Source organism: Podarcis muralis, chromosome 1, assembly GCF_964188315.1.
Source record: "Podarcis muralis chromosome 1, rPodMur119.hap1.1, whole genome shotgun sequence".
Taxonomy (NCBI): Eukaryota; Metazoa; Chordata; class Lepidosauria; order Squamata; family Lacertidae; genus Podarcis; species Podarcis muralis.
Window position 1 is genome coordinate 3,532,983 of NC_135655.1, and position 23,580 is coordinate 3,556,562.

At 43.4% G+C, this 23,580-nt stretch overlaps 1 protein-coding gene across 3 annotated transcripts; it reads left to right on the forward strand.

The window, feature by feature from the left end:
- Window positions 1–552: 552 nt before the first annotated feature.
- KLHDC1 (kelch domain containing 1) lies at window positions 553–21,822 on the forward strand. Of its 3 annotated transcripts, XM_028719674.2 has the most exons (13): window positions 553–833; window positions 3,287–3,357; window positions 5,589–5,706; window positions 6,571–6,689; window positions 7,306–7,384; window positions 7,505–7,588; window positions 8,505–8,588; window positions 9,703–9,761; window positions 11,045–11,157; window positions 13,142–13,214; window positions 17,483–17,567; window positions 18,098–18,150; window positions 19,250–21,822. In XM_028719674.2, the coding sequence occupies exons 1-13, from the start codon at window positions 693–695 to the stop codon at window positions 19,422–19,424; spliced, it is 1,254 nt and encodes a 417-aa protein (XP_028575507.2). In that variant the 5' UTR covers window positions 553–692; the 3' UTR covers window positions 19,425–21,822. The 3 variants fall into 3 exon arrangements, with proteins under 3 accessions (XP_028575507.2, XP_028575745.2, XP_077781836.1); XM_028719912.2 differs by lacking the exon at window positions 18,098–18,150 and having other exon boundaries at window positions 19,250–19,403; XM_077925710.1 differs by lacking the exons at window positions 17,483–17,567; window positions 18,098–18,150; window positions 19,250–21,822 and adding an exon at window positions 15,997–16,189.
- Window positions 21,823–23,580: the final 1,758 nt, after the last annotated feature.

The window sequence follows — 23,580 nt, forward strand, 5'->3', positions numbered from 1 at the left end:
GGGAGAATGACAGTGCTGAATGCTTTCCCATGTAAAACAGTCCCTGCAAATAAAAACCCAGCATATTTGGAAGAGGGATGCTAGCCTAACCATTACCTTCTATGCTGTTACTATTTTTTTTTATTTTTTTTTACATAAGTAAAAAGTGACCTTTCCCCATCTGGCATGGTGGTGTGCCTCGAGATTTTTTTCATGAAACAAGTGTGCCTTTGCCCAAAAAAGGTTGGGAAACACTGGTCTAACTTACTGATGCCACATTTGCTTTCACTCTTGCATCAACTTAACACTCATTTCGTTTTCCTTTCCAAGGACGTGGGGTTTGCCTTATCGCAGCGCCGTTTTACGAACAGACAAGAACGAAGACACCAGCCCGTCAGTTTATTGATATTTATTCTTCTTCTCTCCCCCCGCCCCCCTCGGCCTTCTCCCTGGCGTATTCCGCCTTTCCCCCTCCTCAAACGGCTCTCGGGGCGGTTGGCGCGAGGCGAGTCCTGCGCATCCGCGCCAAGGGAGAGAGGAGGAGGCGGCGGCGGAAGAAGCGGCTCCGCGACGGCTCCGCGACGGCTCCCCTCCCCGAGGCCAACGGCGCCGCGCTCCCGAGCCAGGCCCGCGTTCCGAGCGGTCGGGCGTCGCGCGGTTGCTGAGGGGACGACGCGAGGCGACGGCAGCCTGCCTTTTCACCCCGCGTCAAGATGGCGGCGGCGGCGGCGACTCCTCCTCCTGCTGCTGCCGCCGCTTCCCCACCGCTTCAGGAGTTCTCCGTGGCCGAGGAGCGGAGCGGGCACTGCGCCGTGGTGGACGGCGGCTGCCTCTACGTGTGGGGGGGATACGTGGTAAGGAAGGAGCGAGGGAGGCGGCGGCGGGAGGCTCCGGGCGGCCGACGACAAAACATCCCGTGAGGAGACGGTGAAGGGGCGCTGGCTCCGCCCACTACTCGGGCGCTCGCTGAGGAGAGCAAAATGGGCGGGAAAGCATAACAGGGCGAGAGGCCCCGGAGGGGTGGAGGTTTGGAGGTAGAGGTGAAGCGGGATTGGAGAGAGGGGCCGTCGTTTACCTAAGCGACGTCGCCTATTGGTCGCTGGTTTTTCGAGGCGCGGCGGCCGGCCTATTTTCTCTGAGGAGACCTTCGTTATAGAGCGGTGTATAAATTCAATAAATTAAAAGGGCGACTTGGTTCCCCGCCACTCGCACTCTTTCGCCAATAACATTTCATTTCATCAGATTCAAACACCGCTTGATTTTTTTGGGGGGGTGGGGTTGAAGAAAACCTGAAAGCGGTTTACAAAATATAATAATAAAACAGTAAAATTGTCAGCAAGAAAAGTTAACACTGGTTAAAAACTTTCAGAAAGCTGAAATGACAGTCATCTTAAAACATGAAAACTCGAATACAGGCTTGTGTAAATAATGATTTTAGCAGGTGTAGAAGTGCAGTGTAGGGTACCCCTGCTTGATGTCAATAGGCAGGGAGTTCCAACGTGTAGGTGCCGCCACATGAAAAAATGAAATTATTACAAATGTGGAACAGATCTCATGGGACACCTTTAACAGTGCCAGTTCTGTCAGTTGAAGCTGCTGGGTGGGCAATTATAGGGTGAGGCGACCTTGCAGGTAAACTGATCCCAGCCTTGTTGGGGCCATAGCATTGGGTGGCCTTCCCCAACCTGATGCCCTCCAGATGTTTTGGGCTACAGTGGTACCTTGGTTCTCAAACGCCTTGGTACTCAAACAACTTGGAACCCAAACACTGCAAACCCAGAAGTGTTCCGGTTTGCGAACTTTTTTTGGAGGCCAAACATGCTCCGTTTTGAGTGTTATGCTGATTATTTGAGTTTCACACTTCTGTTTTGGGTGCCACACTTCCGTTTTTAGTGTTATGCTGAGGTCTGTCTGTTTTTGCTATTTATTTTGCATTTTTGTTTTTGCGGCTCTCTTTTTTTGTTTTTGTGACTGTGTGGAACCCAGTTCAGCTATTGATTGATTGATTGTGTGACTGCAGTACATTGTTTATTGCTTTCATTTTATGGATCCATGGTCTCGTTAGATTCTAAAATTCATTTTACATTGATGTTATAGGGGTTGTTTTTAAAAGTCTGGAAAGGATGAATCCATTTTGCATTGCTTTCTATGGGAAAGCGCGCCTTGGTTTTGGAACAATTTGGTTTTGGAACAGGCTTCTGGAACGGATTAAGTCTGAGAACCAAGGTACCACTGCCCTACCTTGTCAGCCCCAGCCAGCACAAACATGCCAGCATTGCACGGGACAAGCCTTCCAGGACTCACAGCCAAGATGGTCCTGAGTGGCTTTAGAAGAGGATTGGACATATTCCTGGAGAATAATAGCCTTGATAGCTGTGCTCTGCCTCCATGCTTCTGAATACCAGTTGCAGGAAATCACAGGAGCATTAGCCAGGGACCTCTGGCAGCAACCACCACTTCCCATATGCAAAACTTCATCGTTCAAATAATTATTTACAGTGCCATTAGCTGGATGATTGATTCTGGTTGTGATTTCTCTCCTCTGGCTTTGCTAGCAAACTGGAGGGATGCCATTTCAGTTTCACAAGTACAGTTCTTGGTTCTGCATGGATATCACACGTGCACATCCTCCCAAATACGCCATTTGTGTGCAGCTAAATGATCACAGAACAGCAGTGCAGAAAGAGCAGTGGCTGACCTTTTGCTGAGATTTACGGGAGTGCGGGAGAAGGTTGTGCCTTGCTATGGCTAGTCTGCCTTTCCCTGCCTTTGTTCAGGCACAAAGATCTTACACTGATTTTAGTACAAAATAATAATTCCACATGAGTGGCATAGTCTCCACCTCTCTAGCTCCAGAATCCTGATTGCCTTGTGCCATGAGATTAGGCATCAAATATCCCAGTTTATGGTGGCTGGTTTTAATGCCTAATGCTTCCCGAAAGTCTTGATAACCACTAATACTTTTCACGATGGGCAACTCTTCAAAATAGGAATTTCTTTATTACATTGCTTTTAACAATACTTTGGAGTGCCTCGATTTCCCTGCTCCCCATTTGCTGCTGAACCAGACTTAATTTAATTTGGTGGAACTCTGAGCAGAGAGTATCTTAGGTAGCTAGCAAAACTCCTATATACAGGAAGATAATTCCATGAGTGTGCATTATTACAGCACTGCTTCCACAATCCAAATCACTTGCTGAGAAGCTATAATTTGAAATGAAAAGTAGCTTGTTAGTAAAAAGGAAGATTTCCAGTGACCCTGATGAAACATTTGTATGCCTGTGATTTTCTTTCTTATTTTGGTTAGTCAATTGAAGAAAATGAAGTTTACTTACCTAACGATGAGCTGTGGATCTATGAAATTGACAGTGGATTATGGTAAGTCATATTATTTACTGACAATTTTTAACAAGGCCTTTGTATCACAAGCCTTCAATACTGTTTCAAAAGGCATGATCCTAAATTCCTTGGGTAAAAGTAAATCCCATGGACTTTCATGGACTTTCTGCATAATATGTGCTGGAAAATAGGTATCAGTGTTTCTCCTTCCTTTTTATTGTATTGCTGCGACTAGTCCTGGAGGCTTTCAGCATGTGACAATGGACACACCCCAGGAGTGGCTTTGACAGGCCGGCCAAAACGCGTGAGGGTAGCTGATGGGTGAGGGAAAGGCAGGCTCTGGCGGATTGAGCAGACGAGACCAACGGTGGGTCCAATAGTCAAGAAGGCGGTTTCTGCATATGCTGTAGTGTAGAGCATGGGTCGGCAAACTAAGGTCCGCAGGCCGGATCAGGCCCAATTGCCTTCTGGATCTGGCCCGCGGATGGTTCGGGAATCACCGCGTGGATCGCCAGCATGCACGTTCTTTCCCTCTCCCTCTCATGGTGGTGACGGCGCCTCTTGGAGTACTGTGTCCAGTTCTGGGCACCACAGTTCAAGAAGGACACTGACAAACTGGAACGTGTCCAGAGGAGGGCAACCAAAATGGTCAAAGGCCTGGAAACGATGCCTTATGAGGAACGGCTAAGGGAGCTGGGCATGTTTAGCCTGGAGAAGAGGAGGTTAAGGGGTGATATGATAGCCATGTTCAAATATATAAAAGGATGTCACATAGAGGAGGGAGAAAGGTTGTTTTCTGCTGCTCCAGAGAAGCGGAGACGGAGCAATGGATCCAAACTACAAGAAAGAAGATTCCACCTAAACATTAGGAAGAACTTCCTGACAGAAAGAGCTGTTTGACAGTGGAATTTGCTGCCAAGGAGTGTGGTGGAGTCTCCTTCTTTGGAGGTCTCTAAGCAGAGGCTTGACAACCATATGTCAGGAGTGCTCTGATGGTGTTTCCTGCTTGGCAGGGGGTTGGACTCGATGGCCCTTGTGGTCTATTCCAACTCTATGATTCCTTCCCTCCCTCCTCCTGGCTTCTCCCCACCCTGCCTAGAGGAGGAAGGGGGATGGGCTTTGTTCGCACACCGCTCATCGTCGCCCTACCGTCACCGCCAGCCCCTGCCGCTCGCAAGACACAGGTAAGCAGTCACCGGGGCTCGTGGTGCTCTTACATCATCCCCCCCCCAAATATAGTCCAGCCCCCCCACATGGTCTGAGGGACAGTGGACCGGTCCCCTGCTGAAAAAGTTTGCTGACCCCTGCTGTAGAGGGAAGTGAGGAGCAGCATGGGAATGTAGCCCATCTAAGAGAAGGAAAACTCTGACCCTAAACCTCTGCTGCCTTGTGGGATATCTTCAGGAGAAGAAAAGGTTAAGGAGTAAACCTGACACAAATCTGGAGAGGAGTCCATAAGACGGTTGGCCTGAACATATTGCTCTGCTTTTCTTTGGACCGTAGCAAGGCGAAGAGAAGGCCCTTGTCCCTAGCTTCAACCAGAGCCAGGGCCTTTTCAACACTGGCCCCGGCCTGGTGGAACGCTCTGTCTCATGAGACCAGGGCCCTGCAGGATCTGATTCCTTTCCGCAGGGCCTGTAAGACAGAGTTGCTCCGCCTGGCCTTTGGCTTGGAGCCAATTTGATTCCCTCCCTCCCTCTCTTTCTTTTTTCTTTTCCTTCTCCTCCTGCAATGAGGCTACATTTTAATATTTTAATGTTCCATTATTTTAATGTTGTATTTTATTTTTGTTTTTAAGTTGTAATCATTCAACTTGTTTTTATTATTGCTTGTTAGCCGCCCTGAGCCCGGCCTTGGCTGGGGTGGGCGGGGTATAAATAAAAATTATTATTATTATTATTATTATTATTATTGTCATCTGACCACCCCAGGACCTCCATACACACTGCCCAGGCTTGCACCCCAGGGAGGTCACTTTGATGCTCCTAACGCAGCAGTTTGACTTCATTCCCAGAGGCACACTCCATTGTCTCTTGAGACAGAGATACATGCCAATGGTAGGTTGTGTCTAGGCATGGCACCAGTGGAGTCTGGTCCATTAGGGCAAACGGGGCGCTGCCCAACAAGCCTCAGTCTACCCTTCGCTAACTACTACCTGTATTTTATTACATATTTCATTCATGAATCGCTTCCCATGAGGGCTCCTGAAGGAATTTTCTCCTGAATCTGTGGGCCAAATTATGGGATTTCTTATGCTCGCTGATTTACAGGTCGATGCATCTGATGGAAGGTGAATTGCCTCCATCCATGTCTGGAAGTTGCGGAGCATCTGTTAATGGAAAGCTGTACATCTTTGGAGGATATGATGACAAAGGATACAGCAATCGGGTAAAGGGTTCCTTTATTTTTAGAAACTTTCAGAGAGAATTACTAAGCTTGTTAAGGATGAAATAGTATAGTAGTGAGAATTAAACTGTTCAAGAAATCTTAACATTATGTTTTGATTTTATTTTCACACAGATGTAACAGGCTTGAAGGGTATGCCCAAGTATTTGAACCGCAGAACCTATCACACACACACACAAAATCTTTTAACCCTCCTCCTAATTTCCATAATTGTTTGCCATGTGATGTGGGGGGTTATGTTTGAGAAGCAGCCTGATTGGGTGTGTGTAATTTGTTTTGCAGTTCTGTGCATTTTATGCTGCTACCAAAAGAAGGGCAGCAACTCATTCATGTCAGTGTAAATTTGATGACCTGTTTGTTATGCTGCCATTCAAAATTTTTATAAGCCTGCAGAGCTGCCCTTTGATGTCAGAGGGACTCTGCTTGACACCGATGTTTAGGAACTGATCTTGACTAGATTCTGTGGAGTAACTAGATTCTATAACTCTTTATGACGGGGCATTACAGTAATTAATTTTAGTAGAAGTTGTGACCAAACAAATTGAGAGGTTAAGCCTTTCTGCTTCATTTTATTTCTTTGGAATTTATGTTGCTGTTGTGGAAAAGGTTAAGGACAGTCTGACTTTCAACAGTTAAAATTAGAATACGGAAGCCCCCTGCAATGAGAAGTGCTGCTCATTATTAGCAGTGAGGAAGTGGAGGAAGAAGAATTTAAGCCTTTTCTATTAAAACTATAAAGGACTAAATATTACTGGTGGTTCTCTCCAGACACCACTTTTGCCAGTTGGCACTTCATTTTTTCCAGAATATTGCTGTGTGTTGAAAGTGTCTTAATTTCCTTTTAAGCTCTATTATGTTAATTTGCGAACAAGAAATGGAACCTATTTGTGGAAAAAAATCACAGACTTTAAAGGTCAGCCTCCTACACCACGTGACAAACTTGCCTGCTGGGTGTATAAAGACAGGTAATTGTCATGGGTGATTTCACAAATGGGGAGGTGGCATTAGCTGGTGAAGAGACCAGGTTGTAATTCTGTGTGGCTTGATGACCTTTGTCTTCCCTTAATTCACTTGTGCTTCTGTTCCTTCACTTATAAAATGAGAATTGCCCTGATGTCGACAGCCTGCAAATTATGTGTGAGGCATGATACTGGATAGGATTAGAGCCCAAGGCAATATTAAAACCTTGTTAAATGACAGTGGTTCACTGACTTAGAAATGTTAGATGATTAAAATATGAATGCATATTTGAGTTTTTCTCTGCTGATTGATCTGCATTTTGGTAGCACAGATAAGTCCTTTTACTCATAAATGCCTTGCTCCAGTAGTTCCTTGCACACTGGAGGGTGGGAAGGTTTCACACACAAGGAGAATTGAAACAAGATGATTGCAAGTGTCAAAGAACTCTAGAGCTGCCTTCTCTAACCTGTTGCCTTCTAGGTGTGTGAGTTGTAGTCAAAAAGGTGTAGAAAGCAACAGGTTAGGGAAGGCTGCTCTAGAGGAATTAAATTGGGGCATCTGACCTCTTCAATCTAATGGCAGGAATTAATTTGTAAATTTTAATTCTGATTTTTTTTAAAGGCTCATCTATTTTGGTGGCTATGGCTGTAGAAAGCAGAGTGAGCTGAGTGACTGTTTTGATGTTCATGATGCATATTGGGTAAGAGATCTGTTACAGTTTCAGATAAAGAGGACCCTGTGTTGGAAGGAATATTAGCAGTGGGTTTATTGTCTTTTGTTCCTTCTCACCTACTGTTTCACTTCTTCTTTTTTCTTTCAGGGAGAACGGATATTCTGGGGATGGCACAATGACGTTCATGTTTTTGATACAACTACGCAAACTTGGTATCAGCCAAAAATTAAAGTAAGTGTTACTTGAACTCTGGATTTGTTGTTGTCATGTTTCGTTGTCCTCCAGAGGCTTTCCAAACACAATCTCACATATCTTTCCTTATGCTCTTGGATTGATATGAATATTCTGAATCATTTATTTATCGAAGTATTTCTAGGCTGCTTTTAAGGGTAATGCTCTACCATAGTGAAAAAACAAATCTGCAAACACAGACATTTTAAATTGCAGATGGGTAGCCGTGTTGGTCTGCCATAGTCAAAACAAAAAAAATTCCTTCCAGTAGCACCTTAAAGACCAACTAAGTTAGTTCTTGGTATGAGCTTTCGTGTGCATGCACACGAAAGCTCATACCAAGAACTAACTTAGTTGGTCTTTAAGGTGCTACTGGAAGGAATTTTTTTTGTTTAGACATTTTAAAGTATTTCTAAGAAATAAAAACCTATTGCAGTCTTAGGAGAAGACAGCAGTGAACCAAATTGGTTTTGAGGCCAGTTTGAATGCCTGAACTGAAGAGGCCAATGCAATCCACACAGAAGAGACATCACAGGTGAACCTAGACAAGGGTGCCCATCCTGTCTTCTTGTGCTAGGCAACCTTGTTGATCTTACCAGTGGTAAGATATCCATATCCACATAGGACCTTCAATGCAGATCTTAATGTGCAGGCAAAAATCATATGGGCGAAGCCGATAACCTGATCCCAAACTTTTCGGGATTTAGGTTACCACAACAATTTTTAAATTGGCCCCAGAAACTCACAGACAGGATTGATTTAATGTTCTGACTTTCCGGTCCATACCAGAATGTAGACAGTCAATTCGTTCTGCAGCAACTAAAGTTTCTAAACCATCTTCAAAGGCAGTCCTGGCTCAAATGCAATACAGCAGTCCTAAGAATCACAGCAGTACTTCTTTTGTGTTTGCTTGCAGAATGGAGTTCCACCTCAGCCTCGAGCAGCACATTCATGCACAGTCCTAGGAAACAAAGGTTACGTGTTTGGAGGCCGTGTTTTGGTTTGTACTGATTTTATGTTTACACTATGAAAAAACGGGAAAGGAGCGTGTCAGTGCTGGAAAGGGAAAAGCACTCAGCTTTGAAATAAAAATACTGTAAGAGAAAAGTCTTGAAATGGTGAGGCCTGCTGTGAGGGAAAGAGAGCCTATTTTCCTTTTTTAAAATTGCTGCAGTGTTTTGAAAAGTGAGCCAGCCTTTACCAAAGTAACAGAGTTCCAAAACTACAAAGGCAGGTTGTATTGCCAGTGACATCTTGAATGCAGTCACCAGATACTGCTCCCCAAAATATATCTTCTAAGGAAAATACTTTGGATTGTAGTTGGTACTAATGTATGCATGTAATGTTTAGCAAGATTAGGCTACAAGTGTGTTTATACTTCTGCTGTCTGCAGGACCAGAGACAGTCTGCCTCCGAGTATCAGCAGGAGAGAACTCTTGCCCTTGGGGCCATTTGTGGATTTCCCAAAGGCATCTCTATGTGGACAGGATACAGAGGAGCAAATCCAATTAAGTGGGGAGGGCACTCTTGCACCCAGGTCCTCTTTGAGGCCTTCCCATCCATGTATCTGGTGGGCTGTTAGTGGAGCTGAATGGTGGTCTAGATCCAGCAGGGCTGCCCTTATTTATTTTTGTGAAAATGCAGATTGCATTTGAAGTTGCTGTGATCAAGAATAATAACGTAAATATATGATTCCTGCTAATGAGAGTGCAGCCAGCAGACATAAAGGGATATCCTCTGTGGAGCTCCCTTTCTCCATCCAGCAGTATTCAATACAAGAAGCCAAAGTTCTTCCTATTCACCATCCTGCTTTTCCTCTTGACCAAATGAAATATATCGGAACTGTGCCTTAAGTTAGAGAGAGGGGGCTAGGTAGGAAATCAGAAAATTGATCATGGGTGGAGCTCATGGGAGTTGTAGTTCAGAACATCTGGAGGTTACCAGGTCAGGGAATATTGCCTTAATCCATAAAGAACACAATCTGTCTTGAAACAGCTGCAATTTGCACATTTGAGGAGTTCTCAGACAGAATATCTTACTTGGCTTTCCTTTGAAAATCATTCTGAAAGGCTGTATTGTCATATTTTCCTAATTAAACTTTTTTATTTTAACAGCAAAAAAGAATGAATGATTTACATTATTTGAATTTGGATACCTGGGTTTGGTCGGGAAAGTAAGTTTTTCCTCATGTCATAGCTCTGTTGTATGTAACAATTCATGTTCAATGTATTTGTATATTTTGTCCTGAATACTCCCATCATTACTTCCCCTCCCCCCTTTGGTTTTCTTTTTTGGGGGAGCTTGAGCTAAAAACTGCTGTTTGTTATGCTTAAAATAACAACGATGCCCTTTTTAGATAATTGTTTTAGGGTGGTGAACAGCAATATGGTTTGGGGGAACATTTATTTGGATTGTGTGGAAATCTCAGTTTGACATATCTTTGAAGTACGTTTATCCATTCTTATGAGTGTTCTCAGACTGGGAAAACAGTATTTTGTAAAGGAAGGAAGGAAGGAAGGAAGGAAGGAAGGAAGGAAGGAAGGAAGGAAGGAATTCTATAAGGACAGATTCCCTCCTTTAATTTTTTTGTTTAAATTTTGTTTGATGTTAAATTAGTAGTATTTATTGTTCTGGGCCTCAGACCCAATGAATTTATTACCATATTACACATTTATTACACATGCAAAGCCTTTAGGGAGAACAGGGTCTGTAGCCCCCTTCTCACCAGTATCAGATAGTGCTTCTGTTAGGAGCCTGCCTCCTTGGTAGCTATGGATTCCTGGTTTTGAAAAACAAGGAGAGTCCCCAGACAGACCTTGGGATTTTCATGGATCCTAAGAATGTCCCAATGGGACAAGGGTGGCGCTGTGGGTCAAACCACACAGCCTAGGACTTGCCGTTCAGAAGGTCGGCGGTTCGAATCCCCGCAATGGGGTGAGCTCCCATTGCTCGGTCCCTGCTCCTGCCAACCTAGCAGTTCAAAAGCATGTCAGAGTGCAAGTAGATAAATAGGTACCGCTCCGGCGGGAAGGGAAACGGCGTTTCTGTGCACTGCTCTGGTTCGCCAGAAGCAGCTTAGTCATGCTGGCCACATGACCCGGAAGCTGTACGCCGGCTCCCTCGGCCAATAAAGCGAGATGAGCGCCGGGACCCCAGAGTCGGCCACGACTGGACCTAATGGTCAGGGGTCCCTTTACCTTTACCTTTAAGAATGTCCCAACAGGAGGTTCCCAAGAGCAAAAAGACTTGAAAAATAGAGCATTACCCATGGGAAGGACTCTCACTGGCAGTGGTGCAGTAAGCAAGCGCTCTGTAAGCAAATCACTTGACATGAATGCTGACTTCGCAAAATAGTTGTTCCCCCCCACCTGAAAGATGCTAAACTGCCCACCCAATAATTATTTTGTTTGTTTCTTGAAATATGTAGGCCTTTTGTTTTTTGCTTGCTTTTCCTAGAATTTGTACAAATGGAGAAAAACCAGGAGACAGATCATGGCATACTTTGACATCTGTAACAGACAGTAAACTTTTCCTGTTTGGTGGGCTGAGTTCAGACAATGTACCCTTAAGTAAGTAGTTTGATATTAATTGATTGTTATCACTTTATTTATTCAAAATTATTGCGTACACTATGCTAAGAGGGAAGCAAGTTCAAGCTGAATGATTTGTTTTTATTATTAACAAACTATAATATTATTATTAACATTATTAACAAACTATAATGCTAAGATAAATTACAAACTTGCTTGTCAATGAATTGCTGGCACAATACCAACAGAAAAATTCTGCATACATGATTCTTGAAGGACTTGCCACCATCCAGGCTCCTGTCCCCCTGCTCCAAATCTGACTACAAGCAAACTTAAAGATAATATTTCAATCCATCTTTTATCAAAGTCTAGAAGATTTCATGTTTCAGAAGGAAACTGCTGTGGCTTTCTTTATAAGTCAAAGAACTGCAGCCAGCTGAAGATAAAATCAGTGTCAGAATGTTTTTTTAAAATGTTCCTTTAGTTTTTAGTTTCAGACTTGGCATTTTAAAAAACAGTACTATAACGCATCGGCTGCAGTTACTTAGGGGTAAATCTATTTATCTGCAGAGCTTACTTCTAACTAAACAGACATAGGATAAATTTTTATTATTATTTATTGAAAGCAGTTTTATCCAGGTCTTCACACAAAAGTGACTCTCAGAGCACCTTTCCTTCTAACAAAGCTGCTGTGAGTTCTGGGTACTTTCCATCTCCAGCCAATAGGCCTTTTGAAGATAAAGGTAAAGGTACCCCTGCCCGTACGGGCCAGTCTTGACAGACTCTAGGGTTGTGCGCCCATCTCACTCAAGAGGCCGGGGGCCAGCGCTGTCTGGAGACACTTCTGGGTCACGTGGCCAGCGTGACGAAGCTGCTCTGGCGAGCCAGAGCCGCACACGGAAACGCCATTTACCTTCCCACTAGTAAGCGGTCCCTATTTATCTACTTGCACCCGGGAGTGCTTTCGAACTGCTAGGTTGGCAGGCGCTGGGACCGAGCAACGGGAGCACACCCCGCCGCGGGGATTTGAACCGCCGACCTTTCGATCGGCAAGCCCTAGGCGCTGAGGCTTTTACCCACAGCGCCACCCGTGTCCCCTTTTGAAGATATCTGGGCTTTAAAATGGTACCCCTGCCTCCCAAGACTAGTTTATTGTCTGCCTCTGCAGCAGAAGTCTGAAATGTGCAGCCTAGTCTGCAGGCTGTCACAACAGACAGAAAGGAAAAGTGGTGAAAAGAAGAGGACTCGCCCAAGCAGAGATGCTGAATGCTTGTGAAAAACAGAGTGGTCCCAGCCCATAGAACCATGTAACTAGTCAAGTCTGTGCTCAAGGAGGCTTCAAGTTACAACATCCCTCCTTGCCACCACTTTTGTAACAGAAGGGAATTTTAAAAGCAGATAGTTCTGATATGAAGGGACGCGGGTGGCGCTGTGGGTTAAACCACAGAGCCTAGGACTTGCTGATCAGAAGGTCGGCGGTTTGAATCCCCGCAACGGGGTGAGCTCCCGTTGCTTGGTCCCTGCTCCTGCCAACCTAGCAGTTCGAAAGCATGTCATAGTGCAAGTAGATAAATAGGAACCGCTCTAGCGGGAAGGTAAACGGCGTTTCTGTGCGCTGCTCTGGTTCGCCAGAAGCGGCTTAGTCACGCTGGCCACATGACCCGGAAGCTGTCTGCAGACAAACGCCGGCTCCCTTGGCCCATAGAGCGAGATGAGCGCCGCAACCCCAGAGTCGGTCACGACTGGACCTAATGGTCAGGGGTACCTTTACCTTTACCTTTAGTTCTGATAGGGCACTAAAGTCCAGTGTTCTGTAGGAGGAGGGTGTCAAAAGCCCATAGGGTTAGTACAAGCTGCTCCTTGGGTCCTGTCCACAGTTGCCCTAGTTTTTCATATTCAGTATCATTTCATGTTTAAACACGAAACATAATACATTGCATAACTTAAATGGTCTCTTATTGTCAAGTTGTGTGTGTTTAAAGAAAATAAATAGCAGTAATTATTCCTCTTTCTTTATTTTCAGGTGATGGTTGGATTTATGATGTCGCAACAAACAAATGGCAACAACTTAAATACTTACCAAAGAGCATACCGAGGTACAATCAGATGCGTGCCTGGGGGTTGGTGAAACCAGCCCCCAACCAGGGGCGCAGGCCCCGGGGGGGGGGGGTGAGGCATGCAAAAAACACCTATCAGACTGTGGAGTGTATGGTGTAGGTGTGTGTAGTGACTTGCCTCCACTGTCGTGGTGAAATCAAACGTAGGAGAAGCTTCCTGTCCTTTTTGCACCATGGCACAAATGCATGCTAATTCTTTTGCTCTTCCTCCTTGCCCTGCCTTCACTCCAGATGCTTTGAGTAGTTGGGTCACATAAAGTGCAGTCATTTCTAATGTGGCTGTTGCAGTAAAGTGTTGGTTTTTTGGGGGGCAGGGGGCCAGTACAATTCCTTTCCAATGGTTTAAGGGCTCCTAGGCATGCCTCTGGATATAATAAACTAGTCAACTTTTTCTGGAATTGAAGAAAGTATGAATAAATCATTATGTTATGTTCAACATCGGAGCATAGGCTTGGATCCAGTGATGCCAAGTGCAGGTATAAACTTGTGTTCAGGCAGAAGTTCTGTTCACATCAGATGTTGTCCTATAGAGTCCCCTGAGCTTCTGGAATGGGAGAGTGGAGGCAGGACAGCCCTGTTAGACCAATGGAAATCTCATAGAATCCAACCAGGTATCTTTAAAAAAAACCCCCAAAATGAATTGTGCACATTTTCAGTTAACTTTATCCTATATCTCTGTCTGAACCAGTAATATAATTTTCCAGGTGATACTAAAAAGGTATCAGTATAGATACATACGATTGTGAAGAAATAATGTTTGATGAATTTCACCTAATCATGCACCTAATGGACATTTATTTGAATTTTATTTGACTTCCACCCTAACACACTTATTTGGAAGAAAGGCACATTGACTTCAGGAGAAACTGCTTGCTTGGTTCATGCGATCGGGATGGCGACCTTAAAGCCCTGATTCAAATGAATATATCTACATGGGTCAGGGAGTGAGATTGCATCCACACCTTCTATTTATTTATTTATTTATTTATTTGTGTGGGTGTGTGGGTGTAGGCTGCACTATAACAAAACATTCTTGATATGCATGTTTTCAGAGGGCCTGCATGTTGACTTTAGCTGTGCAGGCCCTGTGCAAATATATCACTGAAGACTGAACAGGCGCCACCCATGGGGATGCGATTACACTCCCACACCACAGCTAGTCTCTACAGTAGATAGAATCTGATTCAAATTGAGCCAAACTATCATCTTCACCCTCCATTCTAATGAAGTCTCCACCCCCAATGGTTTAGGTAGACTGTGCAGCAGCACACACTAACCACAATGTATTTTGATACTTAGATCTTCTCGTATTAAAGCAATTTTATATAAAATTAGATTGAAATCAGAGTGAGATTTTTCTTCTCCTCCACCATATTTGCTTTAGAAATGCAGATGTAGGGGGTTTCTCCTTAGCTTGAACTGCAGTCAAGCCACTAGGAATATGAAAAATATGCACATACCCTTCTAAGAAACTCCTTCCTCTGTGCCCTTTCATCACCATGCAGTATTGGGCAGGGATCAGCAACTGTTGGCCCCATGGCCAAATCTGCTCTCCTGAGGAATACCTTGGAGGCAAGAGAGCTGTGTGGAAGGTCTGTCAGACCCCTTTGGAGAGGTGGGCCTCTCAGCCTCTTGTAAAACTAGCTGCTAACTGGAAACTACCAGCAGGTAGTGGTCCTCTCCAGGAAATCAAACATTAACCAAAGTGCATTTGCATTTCTGCTAAGATTTTTAAGTAAAGGTTTTAATCCAGAGAATCAATATTCAGAGAACTCCGCAGCCCTGTGCTCTCCTTCCTTCCTCTCTTCTCCCATAACACACACGCTCTTCCCTTTTTGGAATGAACCATGCTGCAGGGTCTGAGTGAGCTGATACTATTGTTAACTGTGGTTAGCTCAACATAGAGTTTGCTACCCTACTGTTAACCATGATTGCAATAGTAGCATTAGCAGTGGTGCAGACATACTGATGCATCATGGCTAGGCCCAGAAGGGAGGAAGGAGTGCTTGTGTCTGTGGGGCAGTCCCATTCTCCCAACCATGGTTTAGGCGATCAGGAAATTTACATATGAGTATGTGATATCTGGGGCAAGGTGAAGGGCTTCCCAAAACCTGCTGACTGCTTTATGCTGCTTTTATGATTTTGTGGGCTTTGACCGACCCTTCCTTCCTTTATTTACATTTTAATTGATTGGGGGGGGGGGAATATAGTTGAAGAGTGGTGTAAAAATTATTTTGCTAAATAGATAAACACCCAAACTATCACTTTTTAACACTTCGTGAATATATGAAGATGAATACATGAATGCATCCATTTAAAATATACTGTGTTGGGATGGATGTCCATGTCTCTGTCTGTGGTGTTACCCTGTGATGCCTGTTCCAAGTTATCACCTTACATGACAGCCTATAAGCTGATAAACATCTGTGTTTGATCTCACCCTTCTGTAAAGGTTAAGGATCAGAGTGATTTCATTAAGACTTAAAACAGCCTGGCCTTCTCTTGGTTGTGCTTTAGCACATCTGCTGGGCTAGACTTCATTCTTTTTTTCATAGTGTGGACTCAGCTGCCACTCCTGTTGCGATATTGGCCCTTGCTGATAAGTACTTTTTTCGTAATAAAAGATACCATCCCTGACAGTTGCGCAGAATACTTTGTAGAATTCAGTTATAACTCAGTACTATAATTCTAGGTGGAGGGTTTATTTTAAAAGGTGACGTTAATCTAGCTGATATGTGATGCAAATAACATGCTTTATTAGAATGTCTAGGTGCTAAGTTAGAGCAGCTGTGAGAGGACATAAACCTATCAGTCTGTAGAAAAAAGCTTCAGGTTTCAAGCTAGGAGTCAAGGCACAGAGTCAAGGCAGGAAAGGCTTTCCAGTGTTCTGCGATGATCCAGTCCAGGCCAGAGTTTTCCTAATGCAGATAAGACAGAGGCAGACCTATCAACAGGTATGAGGAAGAGAACAGGTGGGATACAGTTTAGTGTAAGGAGAACAGTGCATAATTGCTGAAATTAATGAAGTAAGAAGTGCTATTTAGTACCGAGTCATCTTGCACATATTTTTGCAATAGTTAAATAAACAAAAGAGGACAAATTCTGCAATCCTGTTGACCTCAGTGAGTTATACTCAGTCTGTTAATTCTTGAAAGAAAATTCAGCTCAGTGCAGTGAAGCTCTCTTTACAAACCTATATGAATTGGTCCTATTTTGAACTGCTGTGTATCCATGCATACCCATTTGTTTATTTTGCACTGGCATGTGCAAAAAGAAAACTTACTCCCTTTAGCATAATTTTGTAAACCATTAACATTCAGAAAGCTCCACCTCTTGAAAGATGGAAAGGAGGGATGAGAGATTAAAGACCCTTTGTTCCTTTGACCTCAGTGACATATCAGGGGTGGGGTGAGGAGAAGCTGAACTTAGCAGCTCACTCTAGCTGTGGAAAGCTGGTATGTAAACTAAATTACCAAGCTCTTCTTGTACTTTTTTTCACAAGTGTGTTTTTAAGGTAACATATTCCATCTCAGTGCTTGTCAGATTCCTTTGAATTGAGACAGAGGAGGGAAGAGAGGTGCTTTCTTTGTCCCAGAGATTTTTATCCAACTCTCAAATTATGCCCTTCAGAATAAGCAAGTTCAAGAATCAGTGCCTGGGTTTCACCCTATGATTTTGAGTGAAGGCCAAGATCTGTAAGAAAGAAAGATTTCTCTCCGATGGCCTAGTTTTTAAATCATTGCCATGGCCATTCCTACTCTCAAATCAAGTCCCTCTATATCACAGCAGCCATTTTTAATTGTGTTTGCTAAAGGTACTTTTTAAATCTGCACTCACAAGAGAACTATTTTGGTTGTGTTCCTCATATTTAAATCTATCTTGCTGGGCTTTATGATAGCATCATTTTAAGAATTGGAATGCATACATTGTTAAACGTTTATTAAACAGCTGTGTTTAACAAAAAAAGTAAGCCCACTCATGGTAAGTAGTAAAAGGGTAGTAAATTCTTGATTTGTGTCTAATGAATTCAGATGTTTTTAGAATCCATTTGAGTGGACTAGTTAGTTAGTTCAAGAGCTGAGAGACAGCTCCATTCAAATAAATCTATTTACTATGTCGTAGAGATTAAAGGGGGAGAGTGCTACAATAGCCTACAAAATGCACTAAAACCCTATGATAGCTACCTGAAAACTTTTTTTTAATGCACAGTTATTTGAGTATTTATTCTCACTATAATATACTTTTAGATTGTGGCATACAGCTTGTCTTGGTAAAGAAGGTGAAGTGATGGTCTTTGGAGGAAGTAAAGACGACTTGCATTTCATGGACACGGTCAGTAAATAGAACACCTGTTAAATGTCACCATTGTGCTGATAAATCTTTTATTTGAAATTTAAAAATATTTTTATGGAGAGAATTTAGGTAAACAGAATCAGATCACATGAGAGGAGTTTTGATCCTTCCTGAACTACTCCTCCCTCTCCTTTCCCTGTGCACCCCTAAATCTCTTCTGGGGTTCCCACAACCCTCCAGAGCAGATTTGGGGGGGGGGCGCCTGGGGGGGTGCTTGAGGAGAGGGTGAGGATATTCCATTTCACAAATTGAAATCCTTGCATTATCAGAACTGCTTTGTTGGCTTAGCCCAATGTTTTTAAATACCTCATTAAAATATTTAGTTGTTCTTCCTTACCCAGTTTTGCTGGGGTTTTTTAACTGTTTCTGCTGCACGTTGGTATTGTTGATTTTATGTTATTTTTAATTGCATATATTTTAATGCAATGTTTTATTGTTGTGCATTGCTATAAGTACCTTTGTTGCAAAGTAACTCATAAATATTTGAATTTTTTGTTGTTCTTGCTTAGGGACACTGCAGCGATTTATTGATTTTTCAGACACAACCATACTCACTTCTCAGGTGAGCTGAGAAATTACTCAGATAACAATATTATAAAGCCGTGAGCCTAATTGAGTCCAACACTTTTTAAAAGCAACTGTATATTCCAAAATGTTAAGCGGTAACTATCCTGACATAGCGGCTTCAGAGCACATGCAGAGCCACTGACACACACTAAGCTGTACCCATACAGGGGCTGTTCAGGGAGTCAGGGAATGCTCCACACACAGTGCAATGATTTCTATTTCAGTTGCGCATCTGTTGACCTCAAACTCAAAACCACATACAAAACAGTGTGCGACTTTGAAGAGTCCAAAGCCTTTTCCATTCCCTTGATAATCCTTGCAACATCGCTTTAAATAGGTCAGCGTTATGGGTGAGACGCAGCCGATGAGTCCCGTCAGCGGAAGCCTTGTGCAATAGGGCTGCTTCCACCACCTCTTCACTAACCTCTCCCACACTCCAAACTGTCTTAGTGTGGGTGGGTGTCAGGAACAGTGCACAGGGGGAAGGGGGATCATTCCATCAGACGAGCTGACAGGAGGATCACCTTAGCACAGAGTTGAATTAATCACTTTAGTCCCCATATTGCAGGTAAGAAGCCAGGGCTGAGGTTGCGACAGCATTTCAGTCGTCGGCTCCAAACCATGGCCTGTCTATCTTTGTATCTGAACCAATGTCGGTTTACGAACCATGGTGTGTGAAACACTGTCAAACTATGATATCAAGCCTCTCTTTGAAGCTGGTTTGCAAACCACAGTTGATGTGGGCTGTGGTTTTCAGTTATCAAACCCTTGAAAACACAGACCTACTTCAGAAGGCTAATACACCATGTGGATGGGAGCAAACTTGCAAAGCTGAGCAGATGGAAGACAAAAGCTGCTCTAAGCCATGGTTTAATGTTGGACGTCCAAATCACAGTGTGGAGTCTTAACTGCAGATAGCACAAACCAGTTTGGCGTGATGTTTCAACTAAGCCATATTAACTTGCCTAAAGCCACCTGGTAAATTCATAGTTGAGATGAGAATACCTAGGTACACGCATGGATAAAACTGTTTTCTTCTATATAGTTTAATGTTTAACCTGCAAAACGTTGTAATCTGGCATTGTCTCTTTCAGACTGAGCCTTGACTGCATTGGTAAAAATGCTGCCCTCTTGGAGAACCAACTATCCTGGTTACCATCTAGACTTTTGGAGGAAGCTATGGATAAAATAACTTTTTGGGCTGCTGTTAGCCATCGCCGAGAAAGAAAAGCCGAAGCAGCAGCACAGGAGCAGATTAATGTCTCTTAGCAACCATTCTTCATGAATATACAGCGCACAGTACAGACCCTTCTTGGGGATAATTTTGAAATGTTACTTTTGACTGTTTGGGCTGAATTTCTAAGGTTGGGTCAGATCGGGTGAAAGGCACTCTGATTTGCTGGTGCATAAGGAATGGGAGCAGAGTCTACTGATGTAATAACAGCTCCACTTAGGGGCTCTGGAGGTTAATACCAACTTTATTGGGTTTACTGAGCCAGTTCATAAAGCTAGTTGAGCCATTTATTATTATTAAAGCTAAATATGTTAATGAGGCTTCAGACAGTCAAAGCTTTATTTGGTCATATTCCTGCGTATTGCTACACTTTAGCCATTGTCTGAAGAGGGGGATTTCTTTAATACATCTGAAGCCGCAAAACTCTCTTCTTTCGACAGCACTGTAAAAAACTTGGTTGAAAGTTGCATGGGCCGGGTATTGGCACTATTTTATAGAAACACTTTAAAGTTGCACTTTTGTGTTAAATGTTTTTACTGGGCAAAGTTTTACTGTTGCAATAAACATTGATGGACTGTAAATAATCACAATTTTAAAAATGTTACACAGACCACAATGTGTAAGGTTTGTATTCAACTTAGCTGTTTTTTTGTTATTTATTGTAAAGTATTTATAAAATACAAATTTCCTATCAGTTTTAGGTATTTAGCTAATAGGGACCCTGTTGTTACCATTTTGCTGTTATGTTTTGAATAGAATCTTACTCTGAATACTTTTACTCACTTGCCATTTTGAGCAAAAATCTTGGGGGAAAATCTTTTTGTTTATACATCTACTTTGAGTTGCCTTCAGGCTGGTTGCAGTAATAACTAAGCACATGTGGTATTAGGAGGAGGTGGAGTCATGCCATGATATGCTGCTTAATAACTCAGTATCACATTTAAGCCATATATCTCTTTAGGGATATTTTTGATACCAGGGGAGGAATTCAACATCACCCTCTTCTGATCATTCCACCAGCACATGCATTTCAGTTCCCCAGAGGGAACAACCCCTTGCCTACTCCCTCCCTCAAACCTGGGGTGTGGGGAGCCCATTGCGCAAGTAGAAATCTTTGTGCTAATGGGACTTTTTAGGCGAATCCCACCATAGCAGTTTTGCTTCTGTTGGGGAAGGGGTGATGCAGATTTTATATAGCTGATCTTTGCTTCCTTGTTCTTAGTGCAGAACCTACAAGCTAAAATAAGGAATGTGGGCTTTTACTCCCAAAACCGAGTATGTGACTTATCAAATATAGAGCTATGTTTCAGATATTTGACTTTGGACCTAATATGTGAATGACTGAAAATCAGAGGAATCGGGTGGTTCAAGCACCTGAATAGATGCAGCAGTTTAGTGAAGTCATTAATGCCAACCTTTGTTGTGGAACAATGGCATAACATACTTTGAACGTATTGTAGGTAGCAAGTGACTTTTTATCTACCTTTCGTCATGAGATTCACTCCAGTTCTGCTCCCTTCTAGGTAAAATGTTGCACTTGGCATTGACGGATGAAGCCGTCTTGGAGCAAATCAAGATGTCACAAATATTTCTCTTGAAGTATTTTTAATGATCATCCTGGCAGATGTTTTGGTTAAGGCTGAAAACTTGTGTTTGGAAGTTCTGTGCTTTTAACAAGCTGAAATTCAGCAGAGGAAGCTTTTCTGATGTGCAGGTGAAGTAACGAGTTAGTTTCCTCTGAATCTCTGCTTGTTGCACAGCTGTTAAAACACAAAAGGAGTCCGTCCAAAAGAAAAGCTGGCAAAACTAGCCTAGTAGGATGAGAACCCTTTATTGCATTATTAGAACTGATCTGACCAGTTATGGAAATTACGGCATTGGAGAATGCTGCACAGGAGCATTCAGTTCTTGCCTTCTGGTCCCCAGCACATGCAGGTTACTCAAGAGTGCCATACGCCTCAAGCATTAAAATGCAATCCACTGGGATGTTCTGCACAAGGCCTCTGCAGAACAAATGGGAGCAGCTCCCATACATGAGCAGGAAAACTTCAGTGGATTGCGACAGTATTTTGAAGTGATGGTCGTTTATTTTAATGGAACCTCTACATAATGTGTTTAGGATTGGTGTGAGAATTCTATGGACTTCCAGATAACCTTGCAAATAGCAGTGGTGCTACTTAAAAGGTCAAATCCTGATGAGGTCAAAGTCAGGGGAACTTGACTCTGAACTTCAGTGGCAACATTGATGATTATACCATACCTGAGCTAGAAAACTTTGACAGGGAAGTATCCGCTAAGTTTTTCATATTGAAATTGGGTTCAGAATCAGTTCCAAAGAAAAGTGCCTTTATTGCCTTATTATGTTTTCATGTGTGTTTTACAATATCTGCAGAAGATGAAATTTTCTCTTGCAATAAAAACATGGAATTCTGACGATCTTGTTTCTGTTATACAATTATATACAGTAATCCTGTTTACCGATGGCAAACTTACGATTATTATGGGGCTGAAACCACACCATGCACACAAGCAAGTTGTCAGCAGGTATACAGTCACCGTACAGTTTGCAGAAGTACCCACACCACCACTCTCAAGAAGCTTTAGGGAAGACCGTCGCACAAACAGACCATTCGGCATGTTCAGTGGCCATAGAAGACTGTTAGGGGACAGAGAAGTGGAAAACCAAGGGGGAGAAGGGAAAGGAATGGAGCATTCCACACTGCAACAACATTTTATTAGTTTGGAAACAAATGAAAGAGGCTTCTTACTTATTAAATTTGTATACGGCCCTTCATCCGAAGATCCTAAGGTGGTTCACAACACAACAGAAAAATACAAAATATGAACACAAAGTACAAAATAGCAATACAGTACAAAAACAAATAACCCATAAAATGAGCTGCACACTGTGGCAGGAGTATAGTCAAGGAATTCAGAAGCACATAGTTTATAGAAGGAAAGGAAATCACACTTAAAAACAACATCATTGCCTGTGAGTTTACAGAATATTTATGGCAACTGAATGGGGGTTAGGGGTGCAGGTAAGTCAGGTAGACAGTGAAGTGGATGGTTGAGACCAGAAGAAAGGATATGTGTGTCCACTGAAAACTAAATCCATACACCCCAAGGAAAATGGAAGGAAGAGGATACTAGGCTGCACACTTTTAGTCACTTGAACACTCGAATTTAGAATTTAGGTTTAGAATCCAGGCCCCCTTTTTGGTGCCTGTGAGTTGTCATAATCCCTCATTAACTGACAGCCCTTTCACTTTCCAGAGTGGGCGCGCAAGAAACCCAAGCAAGTGGTGTAGTGGTTAAGAGCAGTAGACTCATAATCTGGTGAACGGGGTTCGCTTCCCCGCTCCTCCACATGCAGCTGCTGGGTGACCTTGGGCCAGTCACACTTCTCTGAAGTCTCTCAGCCCCACTCACCTCACAGAGTGTTTGTTGTGGGGGAGGAAGGGAAAGGAGAATGTGAGCCGCTTTGAGACTCCTTCGGTAGTGATAAAGTAGGATATCAAATACAAACTCTTCTGCAAAACAGCTTGCATCTCAATCCTCTGCGTGCACAGGCAGGTGAGAATCAGTGTGAAGCAGTGTGGGGTTAGGATGTGGGTTCAAATCCTGGGAGACCTGCATGGGTGAGCCACTGGCTCTCAGGCGTAACCTACCTCACAGGGTTGTTGGGAGGACAGCATGAAAGGGGGGGGGGGGGAGAAGCAAAAATGGCTTGGCTTCTCATCACCATTCTTCATTGGAGGTTTAAAAAAACAAAGACGGATGACCCCCAGTCAGGGAATCTTCACCTGCGATTCCTGCATTGCAGGGGGCTAGACTAGATGACCCTGGGGGACCCCTTTCAACTTTACAATTCTATGATTCCTTGAATGAGCAACACATAAGTCATGGATGCTTTCGTTGGGACTCCTGCATTGCAGGGGGTTGGACTAGATGATCTTTGGGTTCCCTTGTTGTTTAGTGGTGTCTGACTCTTCGTGACCCCCTGGACCAGAGCACGCCAGGCACCTCTGTCCTCCACCGCCTCCCGCAGTTTGGTCAAACTCATGCTGGTAACCTCGAGAACACTGTCCAACCATCTCGTCCTCTGTCGCCCCCTTCTCCTTGTGCCCTCCATCTTTCCCAACATCAGGGTCTTTTCCAGGGAGTCTTCTCTTCTCCTGAGTCTTGGAG